The sequence below is a fragment of the Bombus vancouverensis genome, chromosome 9 (assembly GCF_051014615.1).
Source record: "Bombus vancouverensis nearcticus chromosome 9, iyBomVanc1_principal, whole genome shotgun sequence".
Classification (NCBI taxonomy): Eukaryota; Metazoa; Arthropoda; class Insecta; order Hymenoptera; family Apidae; genus Bombus; species Bombus vancouverensis.
In genome coordinates this window covers 15,433,062-15,454,957 of record NC_134919.1, presented here as the reverse complement: position 1 = coordinate 15,454,957, position 21,896 = coordinate 15,433,062, and the positions used below count along the sequence as shown (strand labels likewise).

The window sequence follows — 21,896 nt, the reverse complement described above, 5'->3', positions numbered from 1 at the left end:
TCTAACTCGCGAATTGTTCTTAATTACCAGGCACGTACTCGCGCACGCAATTAGGTTAAGCCTGGTCACGGCGAGTAATCGAGTTCCGTTCACGATTTTTCTCCTATTTTATTTTATTTGAATTTAGTAGTTGCCGGTGATTTTCTTTCGTCGGTGACCACGTGCAATTGAAATAATCGGACCATGGTAAGAGAGTTGCCGCAATTTGTTAAGTATCAACCGTTTCCTCTGTGAAACTCGCGAGGTCGACTCGGTAATTTGAATAATCGCCAGATAACTGGCTGATAGAGTCTCGAGGCAGTCGCGTGAAATTAGCGTTTCCTTGCGGAATTTTTGCTTCTGCATAAGTATATTTGCTCCCGGGTTGATTGATCGTGCTTTAGTCAACGAGTTCTGGAACGCGAGCGTTTTGGTAAAAGGTGAACATTTATGGAATTAAAAGATTTTTTGAAGATTTTTTGAAGATATATTCGCTGCTATAAAATATTGGTAACAATTAACGATTAAACAAATTTCTACGAGAGCAACTATGTTCTTTTCGATTGTACCACGATTTTCAGAATCACCCTGTATAACAACCAACCGACTGCGATCTTCCCTACAACGAAAGCTTCGTAAACGTTCATCGATTCACTGTGTCAATTAAACTTGCGAATTAAACTGTAAATTAATTTTATTTGCTACTGTACGTTCCTACGCTTACCATTCCTAGGGAAAATAGGAAAAATCGTAGCATTCTACTATTAAATCTTGCAATTCGTTTCAAAACGAAAGAACACCTTATATACTAACCGATCGCGATCTTCCCTACAACGAAAACCCTACGGACGTGGCCCCACACGTATCTCGATGCCGTCGAAGAAGGACCGTTCTTCGGTCGGTCGACCGGGTGCCTCACGAAATTATCACCCCCACCCAGTACCCTGCAAGTAGGCGTCCCGCGTTTCCCGGTGCCTACGTGCCGGCAGCCAGTTCTCCCAGCCCCGGTGTGCGCACTCTCGACGCGAGTGCAGAGTCCCCTTGCACACTGTTGAAGCACACGTGGCCACGCCGCGGAGAGACAGCCACGGCGTGCTCGAAAAGTCGCCGAGAGAGCACAGGACGATCCAGTCGGCGTAACCAGCCGAGACTATAGGCGCCTGTGCAGCTAGAGTCCGCGCGGTACAGCCGCGACTATAGTGTTTAACAAACGTGCAACCAGTCCATTCGCGACCGGCAGCCGGGCTGCACGCTCGAGAACCTCTTTGTCCGCCGTGTCTATAAATAATCCAAGAAAGCGAGATCCTGGAGAACGATCGATGCCAAATCCTTCAGATTTTAGGTATTGGAGATGATCGAGATCCTCGAGGACCGTAGTATCATGAATCCCTGGAGAACTTTACCGTGAACCTTCAATTAAAAGGTTCACGAAGGAAGCTTGGGTGGTGATTCTTTGTCTGATCCTTGGATAACGTGGATCGATGGTTCTTTGAACATGGCGCAGGTAAAAGGTGTGGTAACGCGAAAGAACTAGGAAAACTTGGAAAGAGCTTGAAGATTCGAAGGAGAAAGTGTTTGGAAGAGGTTTCGTCCTCTGGTGACGTGGGACGTGATTAGGTGAAGATGAAAGGTCTTCGAGTGCGAGTGTCGATTATCTACGAACGTTCTTAGACAGTGTCTCGTTGAAGGTTTTCTAATATCGTCGAAGCTTGTCTCGATCGAACGTAAGATTCTCACGATGAAGGAAAACGGGATCCACGGTAGTTCCCCAATTCAGATAGTTTCCGAAGGTTAACCGCGATGGTCGAGAGGAATGGCGCGTCGATCGGCCCAAAATCGCAACCGAACCGCGTACAATGGCCACGTCTTCGACACTACGCGTTTCCAAGACTCGGCGGAGTTGGAAAGTTAGCGCGGATGACCCAGACTCAAGCGCGATCGAGCATGAAATCAATTCGAGACGGCGAGACGCGAAGCAGAGTGGACGCTGAGCTCAATTTACCTGGGGTCTCGCGAAAATCCCTCGATCCGCTTCCTCCGCTCTGCAACCGATCCCTCCGCGTCGCCATTGTCGATTCTCAGGGATCGATAACGCGATTCGTCTCGTGATCCAGTCTCCGATCCTTCGAACCTTGCTATAGTTCACGAACGATCCACGAACAGAGTTCAGAGTTCGGATAGAAGGGCAAGATACCGGAAGAGGTCACCGAAAGGTTCGATTCTTTCGAGATTCGCCGATAAATTTGATAAATTCGTCGAGGAAGAGAAACGCTCGAGGAGGAACGTTTCTGATAGAGGATCGTGTAGTTAACAGAGAAGTAAGTGCACTCGGAGGAGTTTCTAGAAGCGACGTCATCGATATAACCACCGCAAGACTGTTTATCGTTCGCCTGTCCTTCGTTGACACCGATTAAACGCGCCTCAGAGCGACGCTTATTGAGCAGATCACTTCCGAATGAACTGGCAGACAAGGACTGGCACCAGCCACGCTCCTGTCGATGCTACTTAAGGCGGTTTGCTACCACCTGCCAGTGTCTCTGACACGCGAGTACCTTGTTCTTCAACAGAGACCTCGGATCATTGTGCTCGCTCATCCAGATCTGTCAACTATTTTGGCATTGATCGGCTTCTTTGCTACTTTTCTTCAACATAGACTGTTTCTTCTTGATGTGGCGATACATCGGATATGGTGACCGGTGAACTGACATTTGGTGAACCTTGAATGGCCAATATGTGAGTTTCAAGAGTAGATGATCGATCGTCGAGATTCGTGAATCATTTTTAATTGCTTCTTCGCTGTTCTTCTTCAACGCAGACTGTTTTTTCTACGGTATTATGTACGATATAAGATATATTGGTGAACTTTGGGTTACCAATTTGTGAGTGTAAGCGGACGATCGATAGACCAATCGTTGCGACCGAATATCTCTCTTTTTTTAATATTCTTCTTGAGTGTAGATTCTTCCTCCTTTTAGTGTGATTTACGATGTGAATACGGCATTGGTGAACCGAGATACGGAGAGCTTCGAATGAACGATACGTGACCGACAAACAGGTGATTAATCGAGTGATCGAGTATTGGAAGTATTTGAAGAAAATCACGAACGTTCCAATTTTTAATTGATCTTAACACTATCTAATTAGTGCTTGCAATTATTCGCAGCAGCTGAATTTTTTAAATAATCCAAATTTTAACCGAGGTCTCTGACAATTTGATATACAGAATTTAATAGTTATTTAGTAGATGTTTGAAGCTATTTGACATTTCTCCTGACTCTCGTGCAACTAAATTTTTTCAAACAATGCGAATTCTACGCGATCAAGGACTTTACTGCAATTTAATAACTGCGGTTTTCAAATTATATAATATTTTTCCAGTGACTCTCTTCTCAGCTGGATTTTCCGATATGAATTCCAGGCCAAGGCCTTTGTAACAATTTAACGCGAATGTTTGAAATTATTTGACGTTACTGATAACTGCTTTCTAGTGAATTCTACGAATAATACGAATTCTAGAGGATCGAGGTTTCTGTGACAATTTAACGCACGTTTGTACGATCTTTTCAACGTCGAGTAACTTGATTGGACTGAATTCTTCGAATAATTGGAATCTTTGGTGATCGACTTCCGCGTAACGTTACAACGCACGTGTCCTACGATTACTTTCGGACTGTTAAAATTTTCGGAATTTTGTTTTTAACGTGGCACGCGCGCTTGCGATCCTCCGTCACGGCTCAATGATTTCCTCGAACAGAACTCCATTCAGACGATTTTATGAAACAAAGAAGACACTTCTGCCGCGTCTACTAAATTGGTCTCGTTTAATAATCAAGATCTCGGTGCATAGATGCGTAACATCGCTATGATTCTCTGAGACAACGAGTTGATCAAGCTGACCTCCTTGTCAAACCCTGAATCCCAAACGACCGAGCCGAGAATCGCTAGAATAATCAGGATCTTCCTGTGCAATCTAAGCCAACTTCGTCTTGGAAAATCTAAGAATGTCGACGCGTGGCGTAGCAGAAAAGATCGTACGACGAAAAGTCAAGCTATTGGTAAATAAATCTTAAAAGATCAAAAAGCTCGAATAATTCATCGAAGCAATGGTCAACGAAAAATACATTATCGTATTTTACTTATAAACTTGCAAGATTTAAAATATATAAATTTATTTAAAATTGTCATCTTCAATTACAAGATTCAAAGAAGTTACTGATCAGCAGACAATCTAATAATCGATACGAGCTTCAAAACGGAATGCAGTTGAGAATACACTGAACGTCTTAGACAGAATCAATTCCCTGAACGAGGCAAGTCGATCGTGTTACGTTTCGGAATCTCACAGAGTCCCGTGATTCTCTGCATCATTGAACAAGTTGACCGTCGCGATCTCTGGCAGAGTGGCGCTAAAAATACACGACCATTGGTGATTCGACTCGATCGACAACACGATTTCCACGAAATCGTATTCCAGAAACGGTGGCGCGGCCCTCGATCGTTCGACGAGTCGCAATAAAGAATAATCGACCGGACCTCGAGGCCGACAAGGTCGCAGGAACGTTGACCGATCTTTCAAGATCGCACGACAGACTCGACGCGAAGCTCGATCGGTGGATAAACGAGGATAAATCGAAGGGCAAGTCGTGGGATCCCTGACCAACGTCAAGCAACGCACCGCGGTACTTTGGCGAAACGTTAAGAAGCGTTTACACGCTGAACGTTTAACAGGAAAATCGAAATTCACGATCGAATGGAGGATCGAGAGTGAAGCTAGATCGGTGTATGTATGAAAGTAAATTCAAGAATATATTGCGTGGCATCGTCGATGCGAAAGAAAACCACTGAAGACATTTGAAAGGTCGTTGACCAACGTCAATGAGGGGAAAATCGACAGTTTTGATGAAGATACACCGAAGATATGAAAACAGAGTCTAACTTCGAGATCGACAAGCTGCATCAGATGGCGGATATCAAAAGGACTACGTAAATTCAAGAAATTCGAGATCGCGTGAAAATTTCGAAGTTGAATGAACGAGACATAAATCAGAGAATAAATCATGTAACATTGCCAACTACTTCACGAAAATCTCGACGACTTAGTAGCGCTGAAGAATAAAACTAGAGCTGAAAATTCTGTTGGAGACGCGATATCAAACTCGATTAATAGTTGAGCGAGAATAAATCACAGTGAAAATCCTATCTCCAACGAATAAACGCGACTAAATCGAAGGAAAAGTCGTGCAAAAACGCTGACCAACGTCAACCAAGATTCGACGATGTTTTAGCTGAAATTCTAAGACGATACGCGAGAATAGAATCGAAACGGCGCCATGGTGTCCGTTCTCGAACGAAGAAAGCCAATCTGTGATCGTTGCACCTGTCGCTATCTGTCAGGCTGGTAAACACGAGGCAAAACCTTGGGACCCGTTCGCGAGCTCCTCGACCTGGACAGTTAGAGAGTAAAGAGGGTACAGCACACCTGACTCGAAGCTTCTTTCTTGCGACAGCTGCGTGTTTCGGTCGAACACGGTTGACAGAGACGTGATTGTTACGTTCACTATCGCGCTGGGTCGAAGGTGGAAACTGGAGGAACTGAAAAAATTGACTTTTCAAGACTTTGACGTAATCGTCGTGGATACGAAAAGTTTTGAAGAATTGATGAGAAAGAGGAGAGTAAGAAGTTGAAATTGACGAGGAAGAGGAAGCTTGGTCAGAAGATGAGATTTACGTCAAATGACTTATCTTTCTGAATAAATTTAATGATTAAAGTGGGTGTTGCGAGTAATCGTGAGGATCTTGTTCTCGCGTAAAGAACAACTTTGTAAGTTGATTATACAGGAAGTTTAATTTAGAAGGTAAGATTGCTCGAATCAAGATCTGTTGCTACGGATGCTGTGAAAAGTAACCTGTTTTAAGGAAAGGAATAGATCGATAGCGGTTTAAGGCAAGTTAATAAATATTGCGAAGATAACGAAGCGTAGATATTAATCGCGAACAAGGTTCCTATGTTAAAACTTACCAAGCTGCAGATTTCTCAACGAAGTTATTAACTTTCTAGAAATGAAATCATAAAGCGCAAAGCTTCGAGCTAAAAGGAGTGTTTTGCCGAATTCCCAACGGTCGACGTTGATCATACTTATAATTAACATTGATCGTGACTTCGATACTTCTACGAAGATTTCAATCAATGCTATAAATAATCAATTGAAGCGGCAAATATACGTCGAACCACTATCGATCGAGTATCGATCGTATCCAAAACGATCACTAATCGTAATTCCAACCTTCCGATAAAAATTTCAATTACCACAAACACTGGTAGAATGTTTAAACAATTTATTAAAAAGATGTTTTATCGAATCACCGATAAATGACGGAAATTACAGTTGAAATTAACATCGATCGTATATCTGTAATATTTCTACGGAAATTCTAATCAGCGTTATGAACGCATCGATCGAGTGGAACGATATTTCATCGCCAAGAAGCCACATTAATCATACTTAAAATAAGCACCGATCGTAACTTCAATATTTGCGAAGCTAGCAAAACTTCCAATCAATCGCACAAACACTTGTGCACGTATTCTCGAAAGGAAACGCGAGAGACCACGAAGTGACGCGATTTGAATCAACACCCTCGCCAAAAGCAGACACCCAATCAATCCGGCAACTCACTCAGCCTCGAAACCACGCCTCGTCGACGACGTGCAGCACAAACAAAGCGAAAGCCGAAGCAAACACAGCGACGATCGTTGCGGAGGAGGCGCGAAACCGGTGACTTGACCACGGGCAAGATCGACGGCCGAATGACGTCAAGGTTTTCGCTGGAACCTCGAAAAGAAGGAGAAAAGAAGGATGCAGCCGGATCGCTTTGTGCCTGCTGGAAACGTTAAATATAGCCGGAAGAATTTCCGCGGCATCCACGGGCTCTTCATTCGCTTTGCTCGATTTTCCTAGACCGCGATTTATGCGAAACGAGTGCGAGACCCCTCTTTCGACTGTCGTCGTTGTCGCGCGGAGACTATCGCAGCTTCGTGTTACACGGCTGTACGCGAATTAGCTCGGTTTTACTTCTAACGATTCGGCTAGTGGATTTCCTCAAGGCATTTGCGAGAGGAAAAATGCTGATCACCAAGTATACTACGATCCTGCTGCAGTCTACCAATCAACATATTCTCAGGTGAGTCGAAGGAACGTTGGGCTTTTTTGAGAGGGTGGGGTGATGTTTTTACGTTTTATGGTATTACGTTAAACCGGACTTTTCGAAATTTTCATATATGGAATATAATTGAATTTATCTCTTAACTATATATTAGATGGTCCGAAAAGTTTCTTTCGTTTTATAAGGAAATAGTGGATGCACAACATTTTCCGTTTTATATTATTTTATCGAATTACGTATGATCCATTTTGTTTTATCAAGATATCAAGATAAAGATTACAAAGTTCGATAGATTAGGTTTCATGTTTGTATGAAGATGCGTCGTTGTAAAAGACGTGTCTGTAAGAGAAAGACACTTTTCGGACGACCAAATACCATTAGGTAAGACTTTGCGAATTTTTGTTTCATTACCGCGATTTTTGCGAAGGTTTGACTGGAAGAATTTAGAACACTCTGTATAGTACATGATTATAGTCGCTCGAGTATCGATAAGATTAAAAAGATAAAGGTTAAAGTTAAAGGTTGTAGCTGAAGGTTATGGAATTACGTAAGAGACGCTGAACTTTCTTGAACTTCCCACGTAAGAATATTACGAACGTAAAATGTTAGATTATATACCGATAATATCGACGATATTTTTATACTTATTTTCGCTCGTGCTCGATGAATTTTCTTCGTTCGTGCTCGATGAATCGTTTTCGTTCGTTTGACATAGAAATTAATATGGTCGACTTGACTAAGTTTCTGGTATATTAATATGAAATTTCACTTCAAAATCCCTCTTCTATTAATGGAGATTCATGACTTATCTCAGCCCTTTCCCAACTGCCCCTAGTGCTCGTAGAAACCAACGGAACGTCGATTGACAATTACGAGTCATAATTAATACGAACTTCTGACGTCGGTAACTGGAGCTGGTAGATTTCATTTCCTCCGATTACTCTCCAGAATAATTCAGAAGGATAAGGGAGGAAGGTAGCTCGGTGGTGTAGAGTCTTCGTCGGTGAATTTTCTTGAGAAAATTTTCTCAAGGAAATCCGATAGAGACGTACGAATCTTCCGCTGCATATTTGAATCTTCAATCGAACAAGAAGTTATTAAATTTCTTGTGTAGAAGAGAAAATCTCGAATACGTTATTAAATTGTTACATATAAAATATCGTTTTTTAAAACCAAGATTTAGTCGTACATATAGTTTTTTAACAGAATTTTTCAATTTAAAAGACTAATTAATTCCATTATTTCAGATTTCTGCAATTTCTTGTAATCACATCGCGAACCAAATATTGTTTGTTTTGTTAATTGGTGATCTACGAGATGATAAAATAGTAACACGATTCTGTGATTGAAACGATACTCGTAGTGACACAGAAATAAGTGATAAATCTGTCAAGGATCTGTCTGCCATTTCAATACAATGAGAGATCTTGAATCTCAAGAGGCACAAACTAGACGTTTCATGTATCTCCATAATACCAGATCCAGAAGAGTTAAATCTTAGCATTCGATTCAATTCCCTTTTGATCTTGTTCAGTTTGCATCGAATGTCTCATTTGAATATCGTCTGTCATTGGGAGAAACGTCGATCGAAGTTGCATCTGTATTTCCCAACTCTTCTCCAAACATCCAAGCATCGTATTTCTATTTTTCGTTGATTTATTCCCTTCTAAATACGCGCTCTATGTTTCCAAGAAAATATTAATGATCTTTTAAAAAATATTAAAAATCAATTACAGTCCCATTTAAATACGTCTTCTTTTTCTCAAAGATTTTTTCACCCACTCTCAGCTTCTTTCTATCTAAAGTTCCATCTAGATATTCATATTTATTTGAAATTACTACAATAGAAAACAGGTTGTAATATTGGTCGATTTTGAATATCCTTTAATGAGAATGTAAAAATGTTCTGTTTCCAAAATTATTCACAGAAAAATTAATTTACGTGTTTTAGGCCACGATTTTTGTCTCGCGTCAGTGAAAATCTTTAGCTCTCACCCTTCTCAGCTATCCATAGCAAACTTCTCTAAATTCAAAACCTGAAACTCCGTCGTCACGCAAACTTATTACGAAGAGAAAGAAAAAGAAAGAGAGAGAGAGAGAGACATAAATCCTTTATATTTCAATAAACATCCACGCGCGCCATCGCAATCTGTTTTCTTCGTCTCTTTTACAACTTTCACGTAAGAGGGCGGATCATAGCCTACCAAGGCGATAACAGATCGAGCTTGAAGCTCGTTCTGGCTGTCACAGATGTTGTCTGACGATATCGACGATATATACGTATACGTGTATCCCTCCGTTTATAGAGGAGCATCGAGGTTGGAGTTGATCGGACGAGGATTTAAATTGAATGGCGCGGGGCGTCGAGTCTTGGCGCGATCGCAAGTTCACGGTTATAGAGGTCGATCGAAATTTAACTCAACGGTGATAAATCGAGCCGCACGCGCCGAAAATGGAGAGAAGTTTCAGCATGGAAAGTCGAACGGGCTACACCCGGAGTGTCGCTGAAATTGCCGCGGTGCACATTCTTCGCGCTTCTTTTTGGAAGTCTGCTTTTACGACGTCTATATCGATTGTACAGTCAGTTACTGATTTCTCTGTGAAACGAAATGGCACCTTCTTCGTGAATTTGAATATACCTTTCAGTTTCCCTATCTTGAAATTTTTCTGAAATTTTCCAAGCTTCTTGGTTTTTGGTATCCTACAATTACAGTCGATTAGCAGAATTTCCAATATTATTCTACGAACCGCAGATACGTCCAGTTTCCAAAGCGTCGTCGTATTGATTGAAATGTATCTTTCGTCTCGTTTCAATCGCTCCCACTAGTTTTTAATCAGAAACTAACTCTAATCAAATCGAAATTCCTATGTACTAGACACGTGCGTGTCCTTCCTTTCCTAAAATATCATGACAAAAGAGCCGAGGTATATCCTCCATAGCAAAACATCAGAGAAATTCTTCGAATTGCAACGTTTCGGCCGCTCGCCGTTAATTATCGCTATCACTAACGACGAAACTAATTCGAATCAACCGAAACTGTCACCTCCCGCGCCTTCGTCCCCTGCAGGTACAGTTAAAATGGCTGGCGAAAAATACGATCGACCGCGAAACACGGAACACTGTTCATAGCGCGAGAGATAGCTGTAAATCTGGCGTGCAAAGGCCACTAATGAAAGAGGGTAGGAATTTATCGTCGATATAAATTGTCCCCGGATGTCGGACATCCGGCGGCGTTTGCGATCGATCGCGTTCCTCGCGAATCAGAGGAAAAGAGACTAACGAAAAAAAGAAAAGAAGAGAATGGAAAGGGAAGGAACGATTCCGTTTGCCCTTTATTGGTTCTCAGTGGTAGAGATTAAGTCTCGAAACGAGAAGTTCGTTTTAATTAGGCGATCGAAAACGCTTGGTCGAAAGATCGACGCGTGTGCACGCGAACTGCAATAACGAGGCCTCGTTAGAGGGCCTCGATGAGATCAACTGTTCTATTTGCCACTGACAAACGACCGTTCTCGCCGATGTTCTTGCCTGTTCGCGGTTTCGTGAACGCAATTACCAGGCTGTTGCTTCGGGATGCTGTGCACCCGTTGTTTTCAAATCGCGGTACTCTGTGTGTGTACGTGTGTACAGCTCGTTTTGGATCCTCGCGTGGGTGATTACCACTGATTTCGAGCAGGTTCCTCTTTGGAAGAAGTCTATTTCGCGGTTTTGTTCTCTTCTTGTTTTTATTCCGTTTGATTTCCTAGTTAGCCAAGTTGTAATTTCACTCTGTACGAAAATTTCCGTTTAACACGTTCGTTGCGTGAGAGTTTCTACGATTCGGTAGAGAAAGTTTAGCAATATCGAGATCCAATAAATTCAACGTCCTCCCACGTGGTACACCTTCTACCCATTCTTCTACCGATCGTTCGCCAAAAATGGTCGCCACCGATCGCCGAACCAGTGCACGGAACACGCACAAAGAACCCGGACGTTCCATTCTCGAAATCGGTTGACAAGAAGCTCCGTGAGAGCTTCTGTCGCAGGATGAAGAATATGTTAATGGCCGCGTGTCGCCGAGCGGAGCCACGTCGTAAAAGGAAGACGGGCCCCTTCTTGTCGACCAGTCGCAGAAGAGTATCGTTCAGACCGTCCTTTTTTTGCTGTTGCTCGTCCTTTGGTAGTGGGTCCAAACAAGACTTCCTTCGATCTCCTCTTCCCTTGATTTAACTAAAACGTGTTCTCGTTGAGGGGCAAGCAAAAAGAATGGCCCTTTCGGTGGATAAAATCCGGACTCTAGCGTCTATAGATTATTAATAGAAAATTAAAAATTAATTCTTTTATCCTTAGTCATTACTTGTATCGAATTTCCTGTTAACTTTATTCTCTTTGTTCTCAGCTGGTCGAGACATTTTTCTCACAATTTTTGTCATTACATTTCCTAATTAATTGCTCCGCTGTTCTACTATTCTCTATCGCTTTAAACCTATAATCCATCTAGTTACACGAGACACCCCGTAGATGTATCCGAATTTCCCAGTGACAATTAGTTTGCAGAACAAAGAAACGAGTAATCCTTTAAAATTAATTTTTTTCTAATTTTCTTAATGGTCCTTTAATGCTGCTTCTAGTACTCTTCTTGTTGCAAAAGTTCAGCGGGCTGAGATGGTGGCTAACTGGATCTTTTCCGTGCAAAGATAACGCGTATATGTGTGCGTAGCCCGACGTGTTTAATGGAGAAGATAAGATGATACCAGGGATTACGAGAGAATTAAAGGAGACTGTGGCTGCGTAGATATATAGAGGCGAAGGAAAAAAGAATGGGTTTGCAGTTTTTAGATAGTTCTATTCGTGAGACTGTTACGTAGACAGGAGATTGAATTGGAATTGCTGGAGAGAGATAAAGGGACCGTGGAATGCGATGAATGAGCGTAATGGAATAGTGGGTGTACTGTGACACTTAGGCATCTAGCGGTTCACATGCAGTGGACGCAAGATGAAGCACGAGGAATGGTTACCATGATGTGGTATATTAACTGTAATTCACTGGTTTAATGTTGGTCTATTACTATTATAGTACCACTTTACTATCGTCGTAGTACTATTGCTACGATAGTACTACTTTACTATTATCGTGCTAGTACTAATCTGCTATTGTACAATTGCCTTGCTCTTATAACACTGTACTACTACTCTAACATTGTTACATTACCTTCTTGTAATTTTAATTTACTAATACTCTATATTCTATGCAGAATAGTGATCTCGAATATAGTTAGCGCTAAAGATGAGGATCGCTGCATATCTTTTGATTTATCTATATAAACAGGATGGTTGGTAACTGGTGGTACAAGCGGAAAGGGGGTGATTTTTTTTTTTATTCTATATTTTTATTCTATATTTTCGATTTCTTTTTTCGCGTAGAATCACCCCCTTTCGGCTTGTACCACCAGTTACCAACCACCCTGTATAAATATTTTATTTCCGTTTGTCTATCGAGGTTCCATTTACAGAGTTTGCATAAAACACGAACTTAAACATAAACAAAATACGTAGAAAATAACAGAACGACATGTTGAGGTTGAGGTTGAGGTTGACTGATTGAGGAACGAGTGGATGAATTTGTAATAGAAAAGTATATTGAATTAATTAAAGATATAAGTATAAGTTTATGCTGATTCAGATCTTTACTCTCTTAGTGTTACTAGACAATGGAATGATAGGGAGCACGTTCATATTTTTATAGCAAAAGGACATCACCAAAGAAGCTAACTTTATAGCTTGAGCTAGAGGCTGCAGGAAACATAAATAGAAATCTGTTTATTAGTTCCTTTGTTGTTAGACCTTGCAACTCAAAACATAATGTATATTCAAGGGTACAATAATATACACCGCTCCTTATTTAGAATATTTCTGCATAATAGCAAACACCAGGTCACACATATACGTAAATAAGGATGTAAAGTTTTTCTTCAAGTAGTTACTTCAACAAGACAGAACAACAATCGTGACATAATCTAAACTCTATCAACTGTGCATACACCTACTTACATCTGTCCTTATGGTCTGTATTATCATCTACCTCTGTAAATCTATATGTTAACACCGTGATTTATGAATATAACGAATAATCGACGATTTAAATAGTTTCATAATCTCTACGAAGTGTAGATTAATATTATCGTGTGATATTAGTCGACGACTCGTATTAAAAGGAAAAAGAAGGAAGAAACAAAATCTATTCCCGACGCGACGTTTAAAAAAATTCATTTACTTCGCCATTACGTTTCGCATACAGCCGCGGACGAGCAGTGACAAAGGAAAGCTTTCACGTGCAGTCGTTCGATGCGTGCTCGACTTGTTTTCCATTCGATTGTCTCGCGGTTCGGTGTCGCGCGACAGCGAGCGTACGCACGCGGATACAACCCGATGCAATTTGTCCCTTTGCCGACTGGGGTCTCGTCTGGCCGTGGCTTTAAAGGCGAAACTTTTAATTAAAAAGTAACCATCGGACAGCGGGGGAAGAAGAACGACTGGCCTCGAGCAATTTGCTGCGATATAAAAGTTCTCTTCCTGCTCCCACTGTTGTAGAATCGCCGGAAACGGCGAGGGTGTACCGCCAGAAACCAGAAAATCGCTGGAACTACCAAATTGACGGCGTTGCAAAAGAATCTCTGCGCGATTTCGTCCAAGTGAAACCTCTCGGATTTCTTTTTCCTACTCAATGAACGTTGTCGTTCGATAACAGAGCATATCACGCTTCTACTCATAGATGCTGTTAGAGCATTCGTTAGCTTCATACCGAGCGAGACAATTGATACAAAGCATCAAGAAAATGATCAGAATTGTAATATTTTTACAGAGTAAGATTACAAAATATGTATAACACTTGAGAAAACTTATTCTAAATGTACCAAGTAGTGGCCATAAAACGTATTTGTACATCACTGCGTTCATACTTTATGGTATAATGGTTAATTAGATCCAACTGTAATAAATCTCGTATTTTCAAACGATTACAAAAATTTGATACTAACGACGCTACGTATGATTATTGATATTTGATGGAAATGGAGTGTAAAATCTAATAAAAGAATAAATACTTTGTTGGAGAAAACGGTGTGTACTTTTCGTTGCCACTGTATACGTTATACAAAGCGTTTTGTATGGCATACTGCACGATACGAGTGTCACGATCGCAGCGTTAGAATTTAAAAAAAAATGCCGAAAATGTTCGATGTAGAAGATACAATTTGCATATCGTTGTTTATTACAATCACGCGTACTTCACAACAAATCACAGTAATTATCTACAGATACAGGAAGTCGCAGTATTTAACGAGAGCAACAAATCCCAAGAAAAGAAGATAAAAGATCACCGAAAGAACGAATATCATGAAGGAGCCATAAAACAGAGCCCCCAATGAAACGGTCGTAAAACGTGCGACCATTTGCCGATGAGAAAGACGAACTGTCAGCAGGTCTCGCAGTTAAACAAAATAATGCTTAATTAATTCATTAAACGACGTCCTCGGGTGGCTAGCAAGATGCTAGGTCCCGGTTTCATGATCTCGTTCGACCTACGGGGGATTCGTGGTGCGTGTTTCTAACGCAGACGAGTTCCCGGGCAAAGGTACGTCCCGCGGGAGGCGAAGTCAGAAGCAGGGAAGAGCCAGCTATTAAGCCCACGGGATAAGACTTGGCACTTCACTTCGTACGCTTACTAATTAAATTATTCCAGAAACGCAGCGCGCCGCTACCTGCCCCTAGAAGCACCATCCACGCTCCGAGGGTGTTTGCGAGTGTGTACGACCGTTCGAAATGCTTATTCTGATACGAATAAGTTGTGTCGTTACCCAGGATTTTTGTCCGTGAGATAGAATTTTATACTCTGGTTTGAAAAGTTTCAGAAAGTTTGAGGACGTTGTAGACAATTTGGGATTACGGAAAGCAATACGTAGTCTTTTGAGCTTGGCTATACACATTTGGAAGCTAATTTAATAGCATTTCTGAAGATTCCCTGATTTTAATATTAGTTAGGTTTGATCGGGTTTGATCGGGTTTGATCGGGTTTGATGGATTGGTTCTTGTACGAATAATCAGAGTTACATGCCCGGAAGTCAAACTGATGAATTCCATTTCCTGAAGATTCCTTGATTTCGATTATCAAGAATCTGGCTCCATCGCTCTCAAACCTCAACAAGCTGAAACAAACTTTTGCAATTTCAAAACTACCAATCGATTAACGCTAATAAATAATCCTCGACTATTCGTGAAATACGTCTGCAGCACCGAAACCGCTTCATAATTCCAGAAATGAACCCCACGAAGAAGCGAAGTAACTAACGTGTTCCATCTTCGGTACACGAAGGAACATCAGCATTCCGATTCAAAAAGCAATCAAAAGAGACGCGAAAGGCTGGGACCAGCGCGTACGTGACGTGATTTCCGGGAAACGGGATTCTACTCCCTCTGTTTCACTGTGCTACGAAAGTCTGCGGTCGCTCGAGAGCACGGAATTTGACAGAGACGAAGCTTCAGATATGACGGATAAGAGGGTGGAGCGATGGAAAATGGCCTGGCTGGCAGACAACAAATTGTTCGACGGATACGGGCGCGCTGATATAAGCGGAGGAAGCTAGACGAAGTCGTCCACCGCTGCCAATTGTCGCCGGGTTGAACGATGAAGCTCGGCATTTATCATGGAGTAGCTGGCCGTGGCTCGGGTGATTGGCTTCCGATTGCGTGCCATGCTCGTCGATCATCCTTCGAATCCTGTTGCTCCTTGAAAATTATGTCGTTTTAATATTCTGATGAAAATTGCACCGTTTGTCTGGTAGAGAATTTCTCGCTCGATACCAACTGAGATTGGGCCATGGATGATTTTCCGCGAGAAGAACAGATTGGAAGCAAGAAAATGAAAATTAGTTTCGCTCGGTGTTATTGGAATGGTTGAAATATTTTTATTAATACGTTCTTCCGTGCTATATTTTAATATGTTTCTTATCGACGAATGTGACGTTGATAATAGCGAGGTCTGTCGTTTTACATGGGTAATTTACTGGAGGAAGGAAAAATTGTCGAAAAACGACTACGCCGACCGATGTTCCACGTGCAGAGACTGTTTCGATAGCGAGATAAAATCAGGAAACGTTTCGAAACGGTTGAAACAAAAGCACAGAGTGTGTTAAACCATCCGGAGAAAATTATTGAATTGCAGACACGCGGTTGTAAATGACCGTTTCGTACTGCAACGGAACGTTTCCTCCGGTGCATAAGAAGGCACGCTAATTACCAACACCGTTACCACGATTACAAGGTGCAAATTGTTTCGTGTTGATTTCTTTTCGAGTGCAGCCGCCATGGTCTCTCGTTTATTTACAGGCGGAAGGTTCGACGCCTCGTTTTTCTTATTTTTCGTCTTCCTTCCAGGCCACTTATGAATCACACTTTTGGTTCAATAAACCGAGAGCCAGAAAATAGAACTCGTTCCTGAGAGTTTCCGCAGCTGAACTATTTTATTCGAGGATAATGTAAATTCTCCGTGTTACGTATGCAAAAATATTCATCCCGTGCGTTTTATCCGCCGCATAACGCATATTTCGTTTTATTTAATCCACCATGGAATACAGAGAAATAGGAATTGTTTGTTCGTCTGTGCCGTAAATATGTTTTGTATTCGGGGCCAACTGGGATTGAAAAATACCTATACAAATTGCACTACAATTTTTTTTTATTTCTACCTCAAAAAATTTGCAAGAACAACTCTAATAATTGATTACCTTAAAAAGGTACCGATAGTTTGCATAAATCGTTAGATACACTTTTATTCGTCAGATTTTCAAGAAACGAATAGTGGCTCGATCCAACAGAAAGTTCCACGTAATTTTCTAAAAAACCAGAACAGCACGCAACAAAAGCGAAATAAAGGATACGATCGTGCAAAGGGCTATTATCGAGTAGCGAATGGAACGACAAACAGCAAGCACTTTATGCTCGACAATTAACATTAACCTGCGGCAATCCTCGAAGCCGTCGTTCATTCATCCAACCCCAAGAATTAATCCCAATTCACGCTTCCACCCCTTCCGCCTATGCGCTATTCAAACCTTTCTCCATGTCCTGGAACCCCTTCTCACCCCCTTTAGAGGGACATAATTCATTACTGGAACGTCTCGTTTCAATTGTACCCAGTGTGTCTGGCCTCGCCAGTTTCCCAAATTGTTTAGAAAACTACGACCTCGACAAAGTATTTTGCATATTCGACCGCCTGGCAAGCGGGAGGTGAAACAGGGTGCAAAGGTGATTATTCGGCTCGCGATTATAATTCTCATCCCGCGGAAACCTTTTGCGCCGTCCCTGAGGGGACAATCGCGCCTCTCAGAGCGGAAAAACCGGGCTACGTTGTGACCGAAGGAACTCACCATGGGGAAACGAGCACTTTCGTTTATGGTCTCTCAAAAGTTGCGTAGATATTTTCGGATGTTTTTTATTTAATCGGATATTTTTTAATCAAGTACAAAGACTATATCGTGGAAATTTATTTTCATTAGAATTTAGTATTCGCTACAAGTTTCATGAATTTTTATTCTTATTATTAACCGTAGTTACCTTTCGTTACGAGTATTATTGTCGAATCTGTGAAGAAATCTCGCGATGGAAGTAGAAATCGATTGAACTCGTTGGAGTAGTAGACGCTACGTTGAAAACTCTGATAGCGAGCAATTTCTTCGTCTGAAAATGTATTTCTTACGTTTATACCAAATTTTATCGAACGTTTCGTTTTATACCATCGAATTTGCATCAACGATATTTTACGATATATAAAATTCAATCCTCAACAGGCTAAACTCGAGTATCTACCAGAAAAGCGAACTTCTTTCGCCAAACTTCCCTAGCTTAACTTCGTTCAACAACGTCAAATATTTCAGGATCTTCAAAAGAAGAAATATACGATCTTTGGCCGGAGTTACTCGGCATAATTCATGAAATATAGGTACGATGAAGCAGCCGACAACTTCCGAAGAAACTTTAGGAAGTTCCAGCGAGAAATTCTGGTCTGTGCACCTGAGCCCGTGACCACTTCCATGATTTTCCAAGTACAAGGTTCCACCACTGAACGAAGGGTGAGAAACGTGTATTTTCTCTCTCCGATCGTTTTCCATTGGGATTTTTACGAGTGTTGCTTGTTTGATCGTTACACGATTCTCGAGGAATGAAGCTGAATCTTGTATTTAACAACCACTTTTACGATCCGATTTTTCTTACCGCGTAAGGGTTGAACGAGGGTAGATCGAACGATACCTGAACCGCGTTTCTGTCGAAAGAAAATCGCTTTTTTATAGCGTCCTATACGAGATGCGAATCGTATAGAAATAAATGGGCTTTGAACGAAATTAGTTTCCGATACTTGGAATTTTTAGAAATTTTCGCAAGATATATAGAAGCATTTTTTGATTAATAGATCAGAGTTTACGCGTCTAAATATTTTGAGTACCGAACATACAGATTTTCTATATTTGTATCGGCGGTTAAATTTCTTAGAAATTAGAATTCAAAATTTTGCAGATATATTAAAGCAGTGTCCAAAATATCCACTTGTCAAGGTTCCTACGCAACTTCATCGAAAATTGAAATTTCTATGTTCGTTGCCTCGTTCAATTTTATCAAACTTTAATTCTTCTCCGATTAGAAATTATTACGATATAATACGTATGAGTAGTAATAAAAGATTACAACGATATAATCGTAGGACGCGTTACGTCGTTAAATTTTATCACAAGGTTCCAACGAAACACTACCGGTATCGTCATCATCGCTGCGCCCCATCGCAGACGAAACAGCTGAACTAAACGCCTTAATTCAAAGCTTCTTTGCACTCGTCAAATTTCCTCGCCCTTTTCCTCCATCAAGAATCATTAACCCTGGCCGTCCACTGGAAGCACACACAGGGCTTAATGCTTCGCCCTAAAACAAACACAGGAACGCTATACGCCATCGTAGTCCGAGGATCATCCTTCAGCTCACGATACGCGAACAATAAACTTTTTCTCCGTGAAAACGATCGAAGTTTCTTCTCGCCAGTCGTGAGCTCGTATTTCTTCTCTCAACCAAGTCTCTTCCTCTTCTCTTTCTTCTTCTTTTTCTCTTACACGTATACGCATACGTCGTAAGTCGCGATCGCTTTTTCCATAAGAAGAGACGAAAAGTGGCGATGGTTCTTTCACGGCGGTAAACCAACCCGCCACAAATCTCTTCCGCCACTATCACCCCCGGTTTTTTCGAACGTTGCGTGGCCCTTTTACAGCCATTCGCTTAATCCACTGCACCCCCCTTTCCAGAGGATCGCTTCCCGGTGATCTGTGTAAGTCCGTCCTTGAAGAATCCACGTGGAATCAATGTTTCGACCGTACCTCTTGTGTCCCTCTTTCAGCTTTACGAGGATTGTCGACTTCTTTAGAGATTGGAGGGAGGGTGTCTTTGAAAGGTATATCGTATCGTATCGGGTTGTGATTAGGTGTATTGGTTTGGGAAGATTCGTTCCTTTGTAGAAGGATTGCGGGGATCTATACCGTTGGTCAAATATACGAGATCGCTTTATCAGTCGTAGAGTAGAATCTTGATTATTCGAGTAACAACTTAAGATTGTTACACTTCCTTAAACTGCGAAAGAGCAGCTTGTATTGTCTGTATTATGACCAGTTTACGTTTACAAATAATCATCGTACGGAGTAACAGTATAGCGGCGAACAAAAGGCAGTTTAGAAGATAGCCGATATGGAAGCACATCGTAATGTTGGAAAACAGGATTACGTCTAACAGTACAAATTCATATTTTTCAGATAAAAAGATGGAGTCTAGATAGAAAGTTGTTTCATCTACTAAATATTGTAACGACCACTGTACTTCCACACTACGTATATTCCATGCAATTTTCCACCTTTACATTTCATAAAAATCTGTAGAGAAGACAGAATATTAAATGTTTGGAAAAAAAATATTTATATAATGCTGGAATTTCAATTTAAACGATCGACCGGAGTAAATTGAAAACAGGCAGTAAATTAATCGAATGAATGAAGCGAAAATATATTTAATCGAGTATCCAATCTCTCGTGTACATCCTGATCGATGCATCTTCAAATCATTTCCACTTTCACTCGGTGGCTCTTTTTCAATTGCGCTTTACACGTTCAAGAGCAGAAACGAGTGAAGCGCAGCTAGAAACGCAGTCGTCCACGTCAGTTTCACGAGTATTATATAGCGCAGCGTCCGATTTCCTCTGCAGACGATATGCGAGGCAACGATTGCCTCGAACCACGGTCCAATTGCGATTCCCATGCTGGAACAGCTTCCTTCCACGGAAGTTCTTCGTGTCGTAAATCATGGAAAACTGTACGTGCCATTAAAGAGGAAATGGTGGCTGTACCACGAGATAATCAGCCGGTGTCGACCGACTGCTACCTAATAAATAACGTATCGCAGCGATTTTTTAATGCTTCCGGCGTGACAAATTACCATCGAGAAACATTTCCGTCTGATCTTCGCGAATGACATTTTTCTGAAAATTTTACCGAAAGTTTTGTGTCCTTCCGTGATCTTCGATTTAACCAGCGGTTTTCGTGTAGTAACAATAAAATCAAGCAATTTGTATGAATTTTTTTATTCTAATTACTAGTTATACATAGGTCTAGGCCTTTTTGGAATGTAAACATAATCAAAGTACAAATCTAGTTACGAGTCCTAGCTCCATGTAATCAGCAATTTCTCTAAAAAGACAAAACTCACAAAAATTACTTGTTGTTACGTACGAATCTTTCCTTAAAATCTTCAAACTGTCGCAACCATCAGAAATATCTCGGACAAAATTGTCTCTAGCAGTCGCAAAAATTGCTAGGAAAGGTGAAAATACGCTATAATCCAGCAACATTGTCAATCCGCGGCAAGACGCGGCAGAACAGAAGCCAGTAGACAATGGTTGTCCTTTCTCTGGCCATTATCTATCATTACCAGATCCGTTCTGGCGAAACCGCAACTACATGTACCACGACGCTAACCACGTGCATTCAGGTGTGATTGAAAAAGGAAGGATCCGTGGCACGAAGCTCGCACTTTACAGCGGTCGTCAAACGCCACGGCCACGTAAAACCTGTTACATAAGCCGATACCGCAGCCACCGATGGTTTTCTTGAGCCACACCTCGGCACGAGCGGACAGATCTAAGGCTACGATGGATCGTAACAGCCGATCACGCTCGGTGGTTGTACTTGCGGAGGATGGACCGGTTTCCTATTCCTAACCTCACACGACGACCACGTTTCCCCTAAACGGTGCAACGATTAAACCGAGCGAATTCAACTATCCACCGGTTAATTGTCACGAACTTATTAACCGGCTCATCCCTTAACCAGAAACTTTTCAGTTACTGGTCATCGAGCGAGGGCAACTTGATACTTTTAATATTTTTCGCTTGTTTAGCAAAATTGACGGACGTAAATGAATTTTAGCAACAAAATTTCTAAATTTTCCCAATTTCTGATCAAGTATAGTTGTCGCTATACGGCTGACATTACCATCTCTCTGTGGCTTCTCGCATGTAAAACAGAATCTTCTATCTTTGAAGCCCATCACCTATTTTCAATTTTTCTAATTACTTTCACTTCGCTGTAGCGAAGAACCCGTTCTTGACACAGCTTCTGAACCCTAACCATATACAAAATAGAATCTTCTATCTGTAAAATACAACGATCATTCCAATAATCATTTCCAATTTATC

At 41.4% G+C, this 21,896-nt stretch overlaps 1 protein-coding gene across 10 annotated transcripts in view; it reads left to right on the top strand.

The window, feature by feature from the left end:
• Positions 1-21,896, top strand: part of spri (Src homology 2 domain-containing protein sprint) — a 211,550-nt gene that overhangs the window by 121,678 nt on the left and 67,976 nt on the right. Inside the window, exon 1 of one of the 10 annotated variants that reach the window (XM_033338017.2) lies at positions 1,202-7,161. The exons of the other annotated variants lie outside the window; for them this stretch is intronic. Within the exon in view, the coding sequence (XP_033193908.1) occupies positions 7,103-7,161 (59 nt within the window). The 5' untranslated portion in view covers positions 1,202-7,102. Of the gene's footprint in view, positions 1-1,201; positions 7,162-21,896 lie in introns of those variants that run through there. 10 annotated transcript variants of the gene reach the window in all.